This window comes from Bombus impatiens, unplaced genomic scaffold (assembly GCF_000188095.3).
Source record: "Bombus impatiens unplaced genomic scaffold, BIMP_2.2 scf_0049, whole genome shotgun sequence".
In the NCBI taxonomy this organism is placed as follows: Eukaryota; Metazoa; Arthropoda; class Insecta; order Hymenoptera; family Apidae; genus Bombus; species Bombus impatiens.
Genome location: NT_176468.1, coordinates 572,760 through 587,692, shown reverse-complemented (window position 1 = coordinate 587,692; position 14,933 = coordinate 572,760). Strand labels below are relative to the sequence as shown.

Genomic DNA, 14,933 nt, shown 5'->3' with positions numbered 1-14,933 from the left:
GCGCATGCGCAGCGCCGGTTTCAGCTGGGGGGACAGGAGCCACGGACAGAACGGAGCAGCGACGAGAAGGAATCAACCGGCCGGCAAGCAGAGGGATCTAGACGAGTACTCGGCGTACGTTTGTGTGGTGCGCGCTGTCTTCGAGAGGATAGGCTCTTCCAGTGTCGCTCGAGAACTTGCCCGCTGACGTTTGTTCGCTTGGCTTAGCTCCGCTCCGCTCTGTAACGAAGCGTTTTCTTCGTTTTCACTTCGAGACCGGGTCGGACCTGTGAAAAAGTAAGAGTAAAATCGAGAGATAATGACGATGGCAACGGAGACAGAAAATACCGGGCCCGAGAGCAAGGAGATTAAAGACGTGAAAGAGATGAAGGAGGCATTGAAGGACGAAACGCCGCCGGACAACAAGCAAGAGGAGAAAGATGCGGCGAAGAAGGAAGATAGTGGTAAGAAGGAAGAGGCCGCTGACGCCGCGGCCGCTACGCCATCCAACGCACCGACCAAGGCTATCAGCGTGCATAAGACCAACTACGAGAAGGATATTGTTTATCTGTATCAGTTCTTTCGAATACCGCTTCTACCCTCCATCTCGCCGTATTGTCTTAAGGTGGAGACATGGTTGCGGCTCAACGGCATCAAATACGAGGTAAGTATTTTCATTTATCGTAGAAAAGATTTACATATTTACCGTTTTCAGATCCTTGTTTATTTGCTAGAATAGTGACAAAACAGAAAGGTGATATATAAAGTTTGGCGGAGATTACTTTAAAATAGTACATTCGAAGTAGAGAATTATTAATCGCTCGATTGTCTGGGAATAAAAAAATGTTTTTTTTTCAATTTAAATAATCCTCAGATTCTTAAATTTCCTTTCATAAGATATTGTTTCTATTCACTGATTACTATTAAACGTAGGGTTAATATATACTTTGTATTCTGACATCATACTTATTACATCGTAATCTTGTTAAATAATTACAACATTTCCATAACTCCATTTTAGAGTTAATTTTTTAAGACATCTTGTAATTGATGTTTTTCTAGATGTCATTCTTTTAACAGATATACTCTCCCCGTACTTTCCGATCATTTGAATTTCGAAACTCATGACACGGGGCAAAACAGGGAGATCGATGCGAGCACAATGCTCCCAAGGTTGTACCCCAGCCGTCATGTTTCTTCCGGGTATATCCAAGAACTTTTTTTTGGACTTCCGTCATTATAAATCTACCGAGTTAATTTCCAATGTATTCATCACGTATCATCTCGGGGATATATACAATTCCATCGAATCGATAAGCATGATGTATTTTAAAAATTGATAGAGAAGCTGGATCCTTTACCGATTATTTCAAAATGGCGACTCTTGTCAACCTTTGTACATTCAAAGTAATGTTTAAATGCATCTTCGATACTGTTTTCTGTCACTTTTCGTAGTTTTCTGCTCAATCAGGATTTCGTTTTTCTTCGTTCGTTCTTCTTATTTTATTAATCATTCGTTCTCTCATGATTCGTGATTTTATCGAGAATTTAAAAATACCTCTTACTACGATATCGATTTCTCTTGACTGAAAACTCGATGGGCATTTGCATGAATTTTTCAAATCATTAACTTAGGTTCGAATGCATGAGATGTTGCATTGTTAATTTATTATTAATCAGAGTAGTTGTTATTGCAACTTCTGTATGCACTGTTTAGTTTAGAAGTTCTCAGGTTTCTTTAAGATCAAAATAAATTGATCCAATAGCCTACCTTGAAACTTTATTGTGTAAATATTGATAGAAATCGTACTGTTCATACTCGAGCTTGTAGACAAGCGTTAGATAATGTACTCACGACTCTTTGAACGAAGATGAAGCATGTAATCGTGCACGTAATAGCTAAACATACAAGAATCTTATTCCTATTACACGATACATACAGTGTCTGCAAAAATTATTGGCACACTATTATGTGTGTTAGTGCATTTACATACTAATTAATTAGATTCAAGTATATTAAATTTCGCATCGTTTAATAGTGCTCTCATACGATGACAAAGATTTGGTACTATGAAAATGAAATGTAAAATGTACAGCCTAACAAATGGACTGCAAATTTTTATGAAAATTAATATTTATGTTTATCTATTAGAAGTTTGTGAAGGGTATTCTGCTGTATATATATTATGTATTGTTGTACACTATATACATTCTGTTCATTGTTACATCTTCAAATTTTGCATAAATTCATAAAAATCTGCAGTCTACTAATAAAAGACTCCTCCATTGGAAAATAAGTACATGTGCCGATACTTTTTGCAACCATTGTATACATATACGTATCAACCTAATCCGCTGGAACATCAAACCTGTTACGCTCTTTCGAAACCCAGCAATCTTATACATATCGACCTCGTTATAGTAGATCTCGCTCTGTTACACATGCTATATACATATAATTCTACGAATCGTCCATTTGAATAAAATAATAAATATGAAATATCCATGACCCGTGTCGGGGTCACGTTCTGATTTCCAATGTAGCGTTTCGAAAAAAAAAAAAAACAGATATGTACATTAAGAACCGATTTCTCTCTCCATGCGCGATGTAGCTACCGTTTTCCATCGTAAAAATTGTATATCCGGCGCGAGAGTAAGGCAGCCGGATGACTGGCACACGCGATCGAAAAGCATGAAAATACATTTTCTCGCGAAAGAGGTGAAAGGCCCGGCGGCATGCATTCCTTTACGGACTTTTAAAACGGGTTTCAACGAGTCGCGTGGGGGGCGAGCCGGGGAAGCCTATTGGAGGGCTTCCAACTTGAACAGAGGCAAAAGTGACCCCGTATGCGCCGCTGATCCTGCGCGTTTGTTTCCGAGGGGGGTGGAAAGGACGCGTAGCAGACTACTTCGCTTCCGAACATACGCACCAGAGATACTACTAACGATTATCGATGTGTTAGCGATACTAGGGGGCTTCTGAGGAATCACAATGTCTAATGTTTAGTTCTATAGATATACAAGCGATTCACGATGCGTTCCTAGGGATTGGAATAATTTCTTATACAAATATATAAATCTGTTATTACCGATACTGAAATTACCAGACTGGACAAAATGATCAATTTGTAATTTTTAATTTTATAGATTTATACGTAAAATTAGTTTATGTACTGATACAATTCAGTGACTTTTCTCAATTTTCATTATTTGATTCCTTTTTTTCTTTACGAAATAGAAGATTCGAACAATGGAATGCCTTTTCAGTTTAATCCATTTAATGCTGAAAATGTACCAAACAGGTTAGGTTAGGTTTCTTTGCGGGGTAAACAATTTTTTAAGCGAAGAGAGTACTTTTATATATTCAATTACGTTGCATAAATATTTAAATAAATTTATCGAGATCGAACCTAACCTAAGTTGTTTAGTAAATTTTGAACGTTATAATAACAAAAGGTACATCGGTTTCATCTACAATTGATTTCTTGTTTTAGTGGTTAAACGATTCTTTTTTAAAAAAAAAAGACTGAAGTTAAATAGAATTGGGAAGAGTTAGTAAACTGCTGTGCCAATTCTCCAGCAATGATTTCTTTTTACCGCCGTCATAAAAATTGTTCTGTCGTATTTTTAGGCGACGTAATACTTGCTCTTTCAGGATAACGAATATCTTTCTGTACACAAAGAAAGAGACGGAGATAGTGGTTTCTTATTGTTACTCTCTGGATAGCTGTGATATTTGATCAACTATCTTCGCGGCTGTTTACGCGCGTTTTTCTATCGATTTATTTATATCGTCGACGACGGCGATATTGGTCGCGGGTCACGAAGCAGACAATAAATAATCGGAATGTCTTATTACGGAACTTACATGTGGAACAAGTACATATCACGTTAGATAGTACTTTGTATTTTTTCTTGTTCTAGTTGTATGAAATTTCGTTCGATTGTGATTTTTAGAATGTACATATACCTTTGTGTTTATACATATTTATTTTTATATTTGTCTTAAAGTCAGTCTTACAGTAGGTATTATCAAATATATAGTACTTTTTACAAACGGTACTTCCGTTTACTTGGTTGATATGGTAGAACTTTGCATATTAGCAATCGTATGTTGTTATCATTGTATGATAATGATGTTGATTGATACATTGTAATACAATTTCAAATGGCAAACGACAAATTTCCATAGATGGTAAATGATATTGCGTGTAAATGTATATTACGTTTTTCGAATACTGATACGGGCACAATGTATAATACGTACATTAACAAAACACGAGTAATTGTAACGTCAATTTTTAAAATTATCAGACTACAAATCTTTTTTAAATTATATATCAGAAATAACTTAAATATTATATACGTAAACTATATATCATACCCTTTTAAAATAATAAAACTATATACTGTAGATCGTGTCATTCTCTTCGTTTGAATAATTTCCATAATTAATATAACATAAACAAAAAACTATTGAAACCTTTAATCTCGAAATTAATTAACGTATTATTACAAAAAGCAGTGTTTTCTCTTACAAATATATAGTAAACCGTTTCCCAATAACGGGAAACAAATTCTTCGCGTATTTAGTTTCGTGTTAAAGAAGAAAAGAATCCAGGAATTTTTCTGTACCGTGTTTGGAACGAATGGAATTTCATTCTAGGGTGGTCGACACTTTTGAAACACTTTTGGAAGCTATATCCATCTCCTTCTAACTGTTGCTAGAGCGGCGTTCTTTTTCATCTGGCCGCCAGAATCGCAGGGGTCTTCTCACAACATCTGTTGAACATATAACGTTTTCCCCTGAAAAGGAACGTTGCACGGACCTTCTAAAACGTAGATTTTAGACAGTCCATATTTCTCTACTTAATTCTATACTCTCGTCTATCCTTCATCAATAAATCAGAGATACATGGCATCCAGATGTTATAAAAGAAATGGTATTATTGTTATATTAGTATTAATAACATTATTACAATAGTATTATGAAATTTTACAAGACACAAATTACGAGTTACTAATATTAAATGATAACTGCTAAAGTTGTGTCAAAAGCAATATTCCTAATGTCTTTTTAATAAATTCGCATTTGTAATTTTCTTTTTTTATCAATTTACGTTATCTAATTCAGCGCAGTCGCGTTGCATCTGAAAAATAGAATTTGAAGAATTTATTCAACGTTCTTTTTGTTCTTAAAACAGTCCGTTTTGAAATTGCAAGCAACGAAGGTTTCTAAGCTATAAATCGTAACTCGTCAATTCTCCAAGTGTAATTTCGATAATTGATAAATCGTTCCGCAAAGAGTATGCAGAGAATTTGTGTAATTTTCTGTGAAAATATACTTTCCAAATCTCAATTATCTCAAATTCTTTGAAAATGTTGGACGAATAAATATAGCATTGTTTCGTCTGGTCTTTTCGGATTGAGAGGGCTATTTTTAGACATCCTAATGGAGGATTGCGCTTTATGTAATTTATCAGTCGCAATTGTCAAGTGTTACTGACGCCTCCACTTCCGGTACCCGCTTCTGGATTCCCCGATCGCAGCTCTTGATTTCATACGCATGCTCTGACTGAATCATAGTGGTAATTGTTGCGTTAGTCACCTAATATAATGATATTTAACACTAAAACTACCAGAATAGGCAAAATGGCATAATAAATTTCTTAAAGAATAAATAATCGAAATTTTCTAGATTTATAAGGGTTGTATGCCTAACAATGTTTTTATTTATTTATTTATTTATTTAAATTTTACAATTTGTCCAGTAGGACATTTGGTTAAATATTATAGCTTAGTGGTATAATAATATAACATGTGGGTGGCTACCCCCATCTTCGTGTTTTGTGAATCTAACAATGTGAAACAAATTTTTATGAAACATATAATTATTATATATATAATTATTATTATTAAATATATATAACATCTCTTCTCTTATGATATATCTTCCCATACACCTATATTTGCCATCTGAATTTCTCTGATACAAATTTTATGCTTAAAAACGAGTCAAATTAACTGATCTATATTATTCATGTTTTGTAACAAAATGCATTTTTAAGAATTTTAATGATTTCTTACTTGTTAGGAATATGTTAAGAAAGAGATTATTACTATATGTTTATGTTTACCATTCTCTCTGTTATTAAAAATATGCATTACTATCTTCTAGTATAAATGACTATTTCTTATTATGATATGCATGTATTTATCGTCTTCTTTATTAAGAATAACATTCCTTTCTAGTGTAATTTTCTACCTCTATAGAAAATTCTATCAATTAAGAGCCTCTATCTCGGCAAACAGTAATTAAAAATCAATTCTTCGATGGCTGGAATAGAACTTATTTTACTTCTTCGCAATACTAAACGCTTCGAAGAGCTTAATTCCTGGACTGGATGAAGATGGGAAAATCTTACCTTCTTGTTTGTTGGAATCTGGTCGGAAATCTCGGCCTGAAACGATTATAGATCGTATTCCCATCGAAAGAATCGTAGTAACTCGTCCGCAATGTATGGCTGTTCGAATGGCAAAATGACAGAAGCGAAACAAAAGAGGTCACAGGTAATACGGAGGAAGTTCCTATTGAACTAATCATTATCAAGATAGGTATAAATAACGCGTGGAGTGGCCCGGATCAATTGGCCAACTTGACCAATTTTGCACCGGCTATAAACGATGCGTGTAATTTCTAAGAAATGCTTTCTATCCTTACAGATTCCATGATAAATACTATGCATCCCTATATTTGGTGTTAGATCACTACATTTGGAATAGTACTGTTGTTATTATTATGGTACACTGAACAACACTGTTCTATTGTCTTCTATCTTTAGAAGAAATTGTCCCTTTTTTTTTCCTTCGTTCATATTTCCAAGATTTTTTACATCTTTCTCAACCCTGCTGTGATTCTCAAAATCCAAAGAAAAATTTTACCAAAGAAAAAAAATGTTTAATTAAAGAAGATGCGTAACATAAAATTAAAACGAACCAAATCCTGTATTCCATTAATAATTTATCTTATTCGAGCTTAAGACGTTAATTGGTAAAATGGAATTTCGACAAAAATGATCGAACGATTGCAACGGGATTGTTTCTTTTTTTCAATCTGGAATGTAAACCATCATTGTTTATTGGAAACACAATTATAGCCTTGTTTAAGGCTACACAATTATGCCACAGAAATCGACGTCGCAGCCTCGGTTATTGTGCATTGTCTGTTAGTTATTCTCTTAGCCTGAAATTATATGGGGTGTGTCGTGCGAAGTATTACGAGCTGTTCTCTTGGTTACCGTGTTAAGATCAGCCGTGGAAAATACAGAATTGATATTTTGGGATTTCTCAACATCTTTATGGCGGCCTGAATGTGCTACACTGTACCTTTCATCCAGTTTTAGAAACCAGTCGAAAGAAGCCTTCTTTTCGTCATTTTTTAATTCCACAAATATTTGGATTTACGTCGCGAAATATTTATTTTAGAAACAAATAAAAATGTAAAAATGTCGGCCAGTATTAAAGATAATAACAACGGCCAAGTCTCTCCTTTCTTCCTGATTTTAGCTTCGTAAATATTTAGCTTTACATCTCGAGATACCTATTTTAGGAACGAACAAAAAATCCAGATAGAAACTTTTAAATTGTCACTGTATCGTATATACACACGCTATTGTATCAAAGATAAAAATAATATTTCTCGCACGTAGATTCTCTTGTCTCTCGCTGATTTGAATAACAAATAGAGACTGTAAAAGATATCACATAATAAAACAGCAGGTTAATCATTGTTCCAGTGAGTTTTAACGAAAATTTACAATACAAAGGGCGACAAAAAGTTCGAAGAAAATAAGTTGTCTATTGTACGAACGTGTTTGTTACGAAGAATGCTATGCTATGGTAAATGAATATTCATCGGAATATTGGAAGTCCTTGAAAGGATGCACGATTTGCATAGAGTTGCGAAACAAAAGAGAAGGAAGATGCTACTTTCGAAGGTGTGCAGAGAGACCTGGATCAGCGCTAATACGCGAATCTAGGTTATGAAAAAATCTGAAACAAGAATTCTCTGTTTCATATCTGCTTCTCACGCTTTCTTGGCAAGACGCGCTTTTCGGTGCGAAAGTTAGCGGGACACGGGAACGCGTGAAATTGTGCTAATTTATCTGTAATGCCTTCTCTGCTTCTCCTCTTTTAGTTTTTTTTCTCCAACCTTGTACGGTCATGCTGCATATCTCTTGATATATTATTAATATATATTAATATATATTGCAGTCTCTAACGATATGCCACCTGCTTTTCAGGAAGCTTTTATATCATAAAGATGTTCGTTTCGTCGTTTTCTTGTTTGCTCTTTCTCTATATATCTCTTCGAATCTGAAAAGTTACCATTAGCGTCGTCGAGACTGTGATTGCTATAGAAATAACTGCTTTCTGATAATTTATTATGTGCTTCATTTTATTGGGCTTCTTATCTATATATAGCGTATTATCGTTAAAATTTGTAATGTGGTATATTTAGCGTAACATGTAACGTTCTTTCCCATTCATCAATTAAAAATTCCACACAGTCGTAGGTATACTGATTCATAATTCCAATGTGTAATTTTTTCATATACATATGTATAGTTCTATTCTGAAATTTTGCCATTATAAGCCATAAGACGTAGAAATTACGTATTTGTATCTTCATATCTCATAATCGTTCTGTTACCGTACTCCTCTGTACAAGAAGTTAGTAGCGTGATATTTTTACTGTCATCTCAGCAATGCTACGACCATTTGGTAGGACGAGGAATGCAGCTCATAGCCTTATCTATAAACAGATTAAATTTCGCGAGTCTACGATAAGCCGTTCGCTTATGGCAACTTCTTTAGTATGCTCATGTTTCTTTCGGCCGACACACGTCCTGGAAACGTCTGGTGATCTTTTTAAAGGCCGAACGCATTCGTGCAAAATTTCTCGTAAAACTCGGGAAGAAAGGAACTGAACTGGTTGATATGCTAAAAGAACCATACGAAGAGAATGCTCGAAGCAACCATTTACAAATGGACGAAGTGTTTTCAAGCAGGAAGAGAAAAGACGTGAAAAACGATGATACTTGCGAGGCTCGACCTTCTACCTTGCCACCGATGAGAACATCGAACGTGTTCGTAAATTTGTCTTATCAAATCGGCGAGTTACTGGCCGGATGATCGCTGAAAAGCTTAGTAATAGGTAGGTCAATTTAACAAGTATGCGGTCGATTTTAAAAATTGATTTAGAAACGCGAAAACTCGCTGCTAAAATCGTCGCGCGATTTACTGATCTAACTCTACGAACGTTTTAAACAGACTAGTATGTGAACTAAATATTATAGTCTACCCTAGCAATATATCGTTGCACTCTCATTGCTTTCGAAGCAGCAATTTTTAACTTAACCTAGTCTCTTTTCTCAAGGGAAAGATAAGAGAACAAATGCAATTATAACCTAACAAATCTCTTGTAAATTTCCATTACAAAACTTGCAAATCGATCAGGAAAGATTCGACGGGATGTTCGACGAAGGTCGAAACAGGTAGGGCAACGAATCATGCGTGCGAACGACCGAAGAAAGAACGAGGATGGAGGGAGGGAGAGAGAGAGAGACGCGCACGTAATGCGCATGTCCAACGAAGGTTTGTCGGGCCGAACCATTTGTGCTCGGCCAATCGATTGTTTCCGACGTTTCTCCAACACGCTAAACTCGTTTCCGGTCCGATTTACCCGCGACCAGTATCCGCGATACATACTGAGCACGAGAAGTCGACTACGAAAGCGATACATTATAATTGCATCGTACAGTCGCCCGTTAAACGGCCGATTGTAGCGGTGGTTTTATTGTCAGGAGTGGGGGTAGAGAGATGTTGGAGGGGAGAGAGTGGGGATTGTATCGGTTACTTTTACAATAAGTAGAATACGGATTTTTATGTAACATCATATCTTTATGAATATAAGTAAAGAAAAATGGAATTTTCAGTGGCTACAGAAAGTATACCAACTGCATTTGTATACTAATTAATGAGATCGAACATTGATATGATTACAATATGATTACAAAGATTCGATACCATGGAAATAAAGTATAGAATCAAATAAGAAGAACGCTTCGTTGGAAAATAAGGGTGCGTGGAACTACTTTTTGCAATCATAGTATAAATTACGATTTGTTTCATTTGAATGGCTGTGAAGGTATTCGGCGTAAGTGAGGTTTCCATGAAAATTGATTTAGCCCGTGAAAATACCTTTTCGTTGGCGGAACTTTCAATCGACGGAACAGTTAAATAATTACGTTACAATAACTGAATTAATCAATGAATTATAAAGAATAAATCGTTCCGTCGACAGAATGTTTCGAGACAAAAGAGCGTAAACGAAAAGCTGACTTACACCGATTGGCTTTCGAGCTCTCCTCGTGTTAAATGTTATAACAGGTATTCTATTCTGAATATTTCATATAGTTTTGCATATTATGCACAGCCTATGCTTCTCAACACTTTTGAATTTCCTATGGACACATAAAAATTCGTAGTCTAGCAGTCAACTTGTAAGTAACCACTTAATATTATATGAGGATCTCTCGGTGCTCCATCGAGCATAAGTATTATACTTTCATGACGGCGTAATGAGAGAAAGCAGATCTCGTTGCAAAGAACCCTGGTAAACTCGATCGAGGTCGCGCATCTCGGTTTAACGATCTCGTATATGTCTATCTTATGGCTTTTAAGAGAATCGATTAGAGCTTAAGAAGCTTGACGATGCTTTTAGATATTTAGGAAGATTGAAGCGTGTAACAGGTGGTTGTTGCTGTTAATCAAGGAATGATAGGGCAATGATGACTTTTTGTTCCTATGGTAGAATGTTCAAAGATGTGATAATCGAGTGGAGAACTTGTGCATGAACTGCAGGAATTAATAGATAATTAAAAATAAATAATAATTGGTGGATTCGAGGCATCGAGTCTTGCACTTGGACCAAAGAAATTGAATTTTAAATTCGGCAAACTAAAAATGTCTAAATTAATAAATCGTTTGCAATTTTTCCATTCTGCAAAATTCGATACTGCTGCGGAATAAGAATAAAAGTCTTCTATTGTACAAAATCAGTACCGATGCTGGAATGACGATATGATGATAGACGAATAATAAACTACAATGTTTATTACGTGTACAAGTACAAAATAAAACGAGAAGGAAAGAATTGTCTGAAAAGTGGTACAAGGTTAAAAAGGACACGATGATGGTACCCCGCTGGGGATAGCCACCCACATGTTATATTAATATACCGCTATAATATTTTACCAAATGTCCTACTGGACAAATTGTAAAATTTAAATAAATAAATAAAAAAAGGTTAAAAAGGAATTCGAAATCAATTTTCTAAGACAAGTTTCTCCCATCGAAGATGAGATAACGTATCCATCATTAATCGTAGATAAGAAGGTGTAGATGAAAAATAATAAATCAGACGCAAGTGACAATGGCAACGGTGCAATTGTTTGAGAGGAGACTGGTTCTAGAGGAAACAGTCCAAAAGATCTGCAGTTATGGCTTGGGCTGGGTCGGGATTTAACGAGCCATGGAATGAGCTGACTCATAGGAACTACGGAGAACGCAGTTCACGAGGAAAAAACAAAAGTGGGCCTGGTATTTAGGTTGGGAGGAGTTATCAGCCATGGACACCTTTAGCGAAACTTTATTACATCGTCTAAGTGTTCCCGATTAAGCGACGTGCAGTTTGGTCGAGTGCTTAAATTGCATGATTGATCGGTCGCTTCGTATCGTTGTCTATCCATTTTGATATTGAAAATTATGGGACTGACCTTCGTGAATGGTTCAGGCGTGGATCATTATCGAATATAAATGAACTTGATAAATGCGATACGTTGTAATTGAGATGAGTCTTATTTCATATAGCGTGCATTTATCCACTCGATTATATTTTCTATGTTCTCCAACGATGATAAAAAACGTAGATAGAATTTCCGTTCGAAGAATTACAAGAGGAGTAATATATTTCTTGAGATGGTGGAGTACTTGCAAAAAGTTTTCAAGAGGTTCTAGTTTAGAAGTTAATCGTGGCGTGTATGTTCTGCAACTTTGATGCTCTATGCTTTTACTATTATTATTATTTATACGTATACGAACGATTTGAGGGAAGTCTGCCAATTTACGAATGCATAGCACCTGTTAAAAATTAAGAGAAGATATTATTGCGTGCAGCAATGTAGATTTGTAGAATTATTATATATGTGTCCTTTATTTTCATACTCTTAGTCCTTTATTATTATTATTATTATTTTTATTAATATTATTATATACAAATGACTTGAGAAAAGAATCAGGAAATTCGAAATAAAGAAGGAATATAGTTACCTTGATCCGTCTGAATTTTGTTTATAAGAATGTATAAGATAATAAGTACGATTATTCGTGATAAAAGAGAAGTATTTTAAAATTCCTATTCATTTTCTATGAAACACGAAACATGAACATTTCTATGTAACACGTTCTTGCCACGCGCTGGCCAAGTTTCCACATGGCATCGTGTATCTTAATCTCCACGCGCATTCTTAGAACTGTTCCTCCTTCGTAACCTGTATCTTAAAACAAATTCGGCTGTTCCGTTATACTCTCACCATCGTCACATTCGCAAATTCAGATTACATTTATTTATACTTCTACATATGTCACATAATACATAAATATTATTCTGCACATTATTTTAAGCGTAAGTAACAAACCGGTCTAAGATAACGTTTAAAAATCGATTAACATTCTATAAGATAAAAAATTGATGAATACTCCAATTCATAAGTGTTCGGTTCCTGACGATGGTTTATCGATTATGATAATTGACTGGAATTATCAGGAAATTGATTATTCAATTAGAATTATGTATTCGTGCGAGAGCGTCGAGGGAATTTGCGAGTGTTACTTGCAAAATAATCAAGAAACTTGGCTAATTAGAAATTGTATATCAACGCCCTCCTTGTCATCATTTCTTAAGATCGTTTCGAAATGGGAGCATTTAACGTGGCCGCCTAATAAATTCGACCGCTAAATTATACACGTTGGAAACTGTTAGCAAAGCGTACTAAACTCAGCGTACTAAATTCCTGAGTTTCAGAGTTACTGAACTCGAAGTTCCTGGGTCCAGAAGTTCCGTAGTTAGCAAATCCAGAGTTCGTATATTTAAAAATATCGCTGGCTTCATTTATTTTCACTTCCACTGGTTTTTTCTTCGACCAGTTCTCAAGTAGTTGTAAATGCAGCTCAAAATCTGCAAATAGTCCTGATAACCTTTTAAACGGTGCTTCATTTACGAAGAAGCGATAATCGAGACTCGTGGGTTCTTGTCTTGTAGTGACGTTAAAACGCAACAGTTATAATCATCATTATTATTATTAAAACTCGATATATTTATCTCGGAGCTGTGATAAACGTCGAATTCAGATCGTTCGAAATAGTTTGAAAAATTCGAGGAATTAAATAAACTTTAAATCGTATTTTGCTGAAATGTTCAATTTTCTGCGTGTGTTCCAGTTTCTTGAAAACGGGTCATTCGAGTTGCTTAATATTTGCTCTCATAGAATTTCAATTTCTCCGTTTTTATCCTGCGAATTTATTTTCTACGAAACACGACATATATACACAACTATACATAAACAACGAGATCTTATTCGAGCAATAATCTAACGATAAGACAGTCTTGAACAATAGTAGTCATCCTATTATTGTCGTATCGCGTGTGAAACGACAAGGAGCGTCTTGGAGTAGTTTTCAAAGTTTGTTTCGTCGCACACGAGTTACACGAGCGTAGGCCAATGCCTGTGTTAATTTGGAAAACCGATTCGTGTTCTTGAAGTTTAGGATGTTCTCGAGAGTTTATAACGCGCCGATCCCTATTGAGTCAGGCGAGACGAGTTTCAGATCTAATTAGAATTCGTAACTTGCCTACCCATAAATAACTAGGCTGAACAGTGACGGGACAGATGTTTGGGGTAGTTTGTTCCCAGTTGTCGAAAATTGCAAGAAGCTATATGTTTAGCTCACGTTCTAATAGTATATTGCGTTTCGTTTGAATAAATTTCAAAGTTGCAGCAAACTTCATCTTTGATTATTATCACGCTGTATCATTTGAATAATACTGTGCTTAAGAGACTGTTGTATTTAGTAGAAACTTCTATTAAGACAAAGTAATATGAACGATCCGTAAAGGAAAAGTTTCGTAAGATTTTTTTTGTTTTTTTTTAATATTTATTAAAATTACAATCAATTCTCGCGTTGAGAATTTTCAGTAATTTTTCAGGCGTGGTGCAGTAACATGGCTAATTATTTATAACAAGTTAATATAAGTTTCGTAAGGTCGTATTACAAGGTAGCATAAGTGTACTGTGAGGTGACTTAAGTAGAATGTAAGAAAGTATGTAAACCGGAAGTCGTCCAAAGCCGAAAGGCATGGACTAAGTTTAATAAATAATATAAGTTTCGTAAGATGGCTTGAAAACTTATTCTATTATTTATTCTATTTGTTATTCTATCAATGATAAAAGATCATGAAATCTTTATATTTTACATTATATATATGTCGGAGATGAAAGGAAAACCGGAGCCTTCCCTTTGCAATTTTGAGGAAGCCTTCCAATGCTTTAGCCTAGATTTTATCATAACTGTAATTAAGCAATTGTCATTTGTAATTGTTTGATATTTATAAAAGCGAAACTGGGTTCGAGGTGACAACTGGTCGCCGAACGCAGCCACGGTCACGGGATAAACGTTTTGCCTGACGAAGGTGTGGATCGGTTGTATTATTCTCCCTAGAAATCACATAGAATTGTACTTTAGAGATGTCGATATAATGGGACACACGTTGTATTAGGAATCAATCTCCAGACAGAAACTGCCTAGTAACGGCGTTTGGATCTTTCTCGATG

At 35.3% G+C, this 14,933-nt stretch overlaps 1 protein-coding gene across 2 annotated transcripts in view; it reads left to right on the top strand.

Annotated features, from left to right (window-relative positions):
- Positions 1 to 36: 36 nt before the first annotated feature.
- LOC100746123 (failed axon connections) overlaps positions 37 to 14,933 on the top strand; it is a 55,544-nt gene continuing 40,647 nt past the window's right edge. The window contains exon 1 of one of the 2 annotated variants that reach the window (XM_012391343.3): positions 37 to 643. In XM_012391343.3, the coding sequence (XP_012246766.1) occupies positions 299 to 643 (345 nt within the window). In that variant the 5' untranslated portion in view covers positions 37 to 298. The remainder of the gene's footprint in view (positions 644 to 14,933) is intronic. The other variant, XM_003485303.4, reaches the window with a different exon arrangement.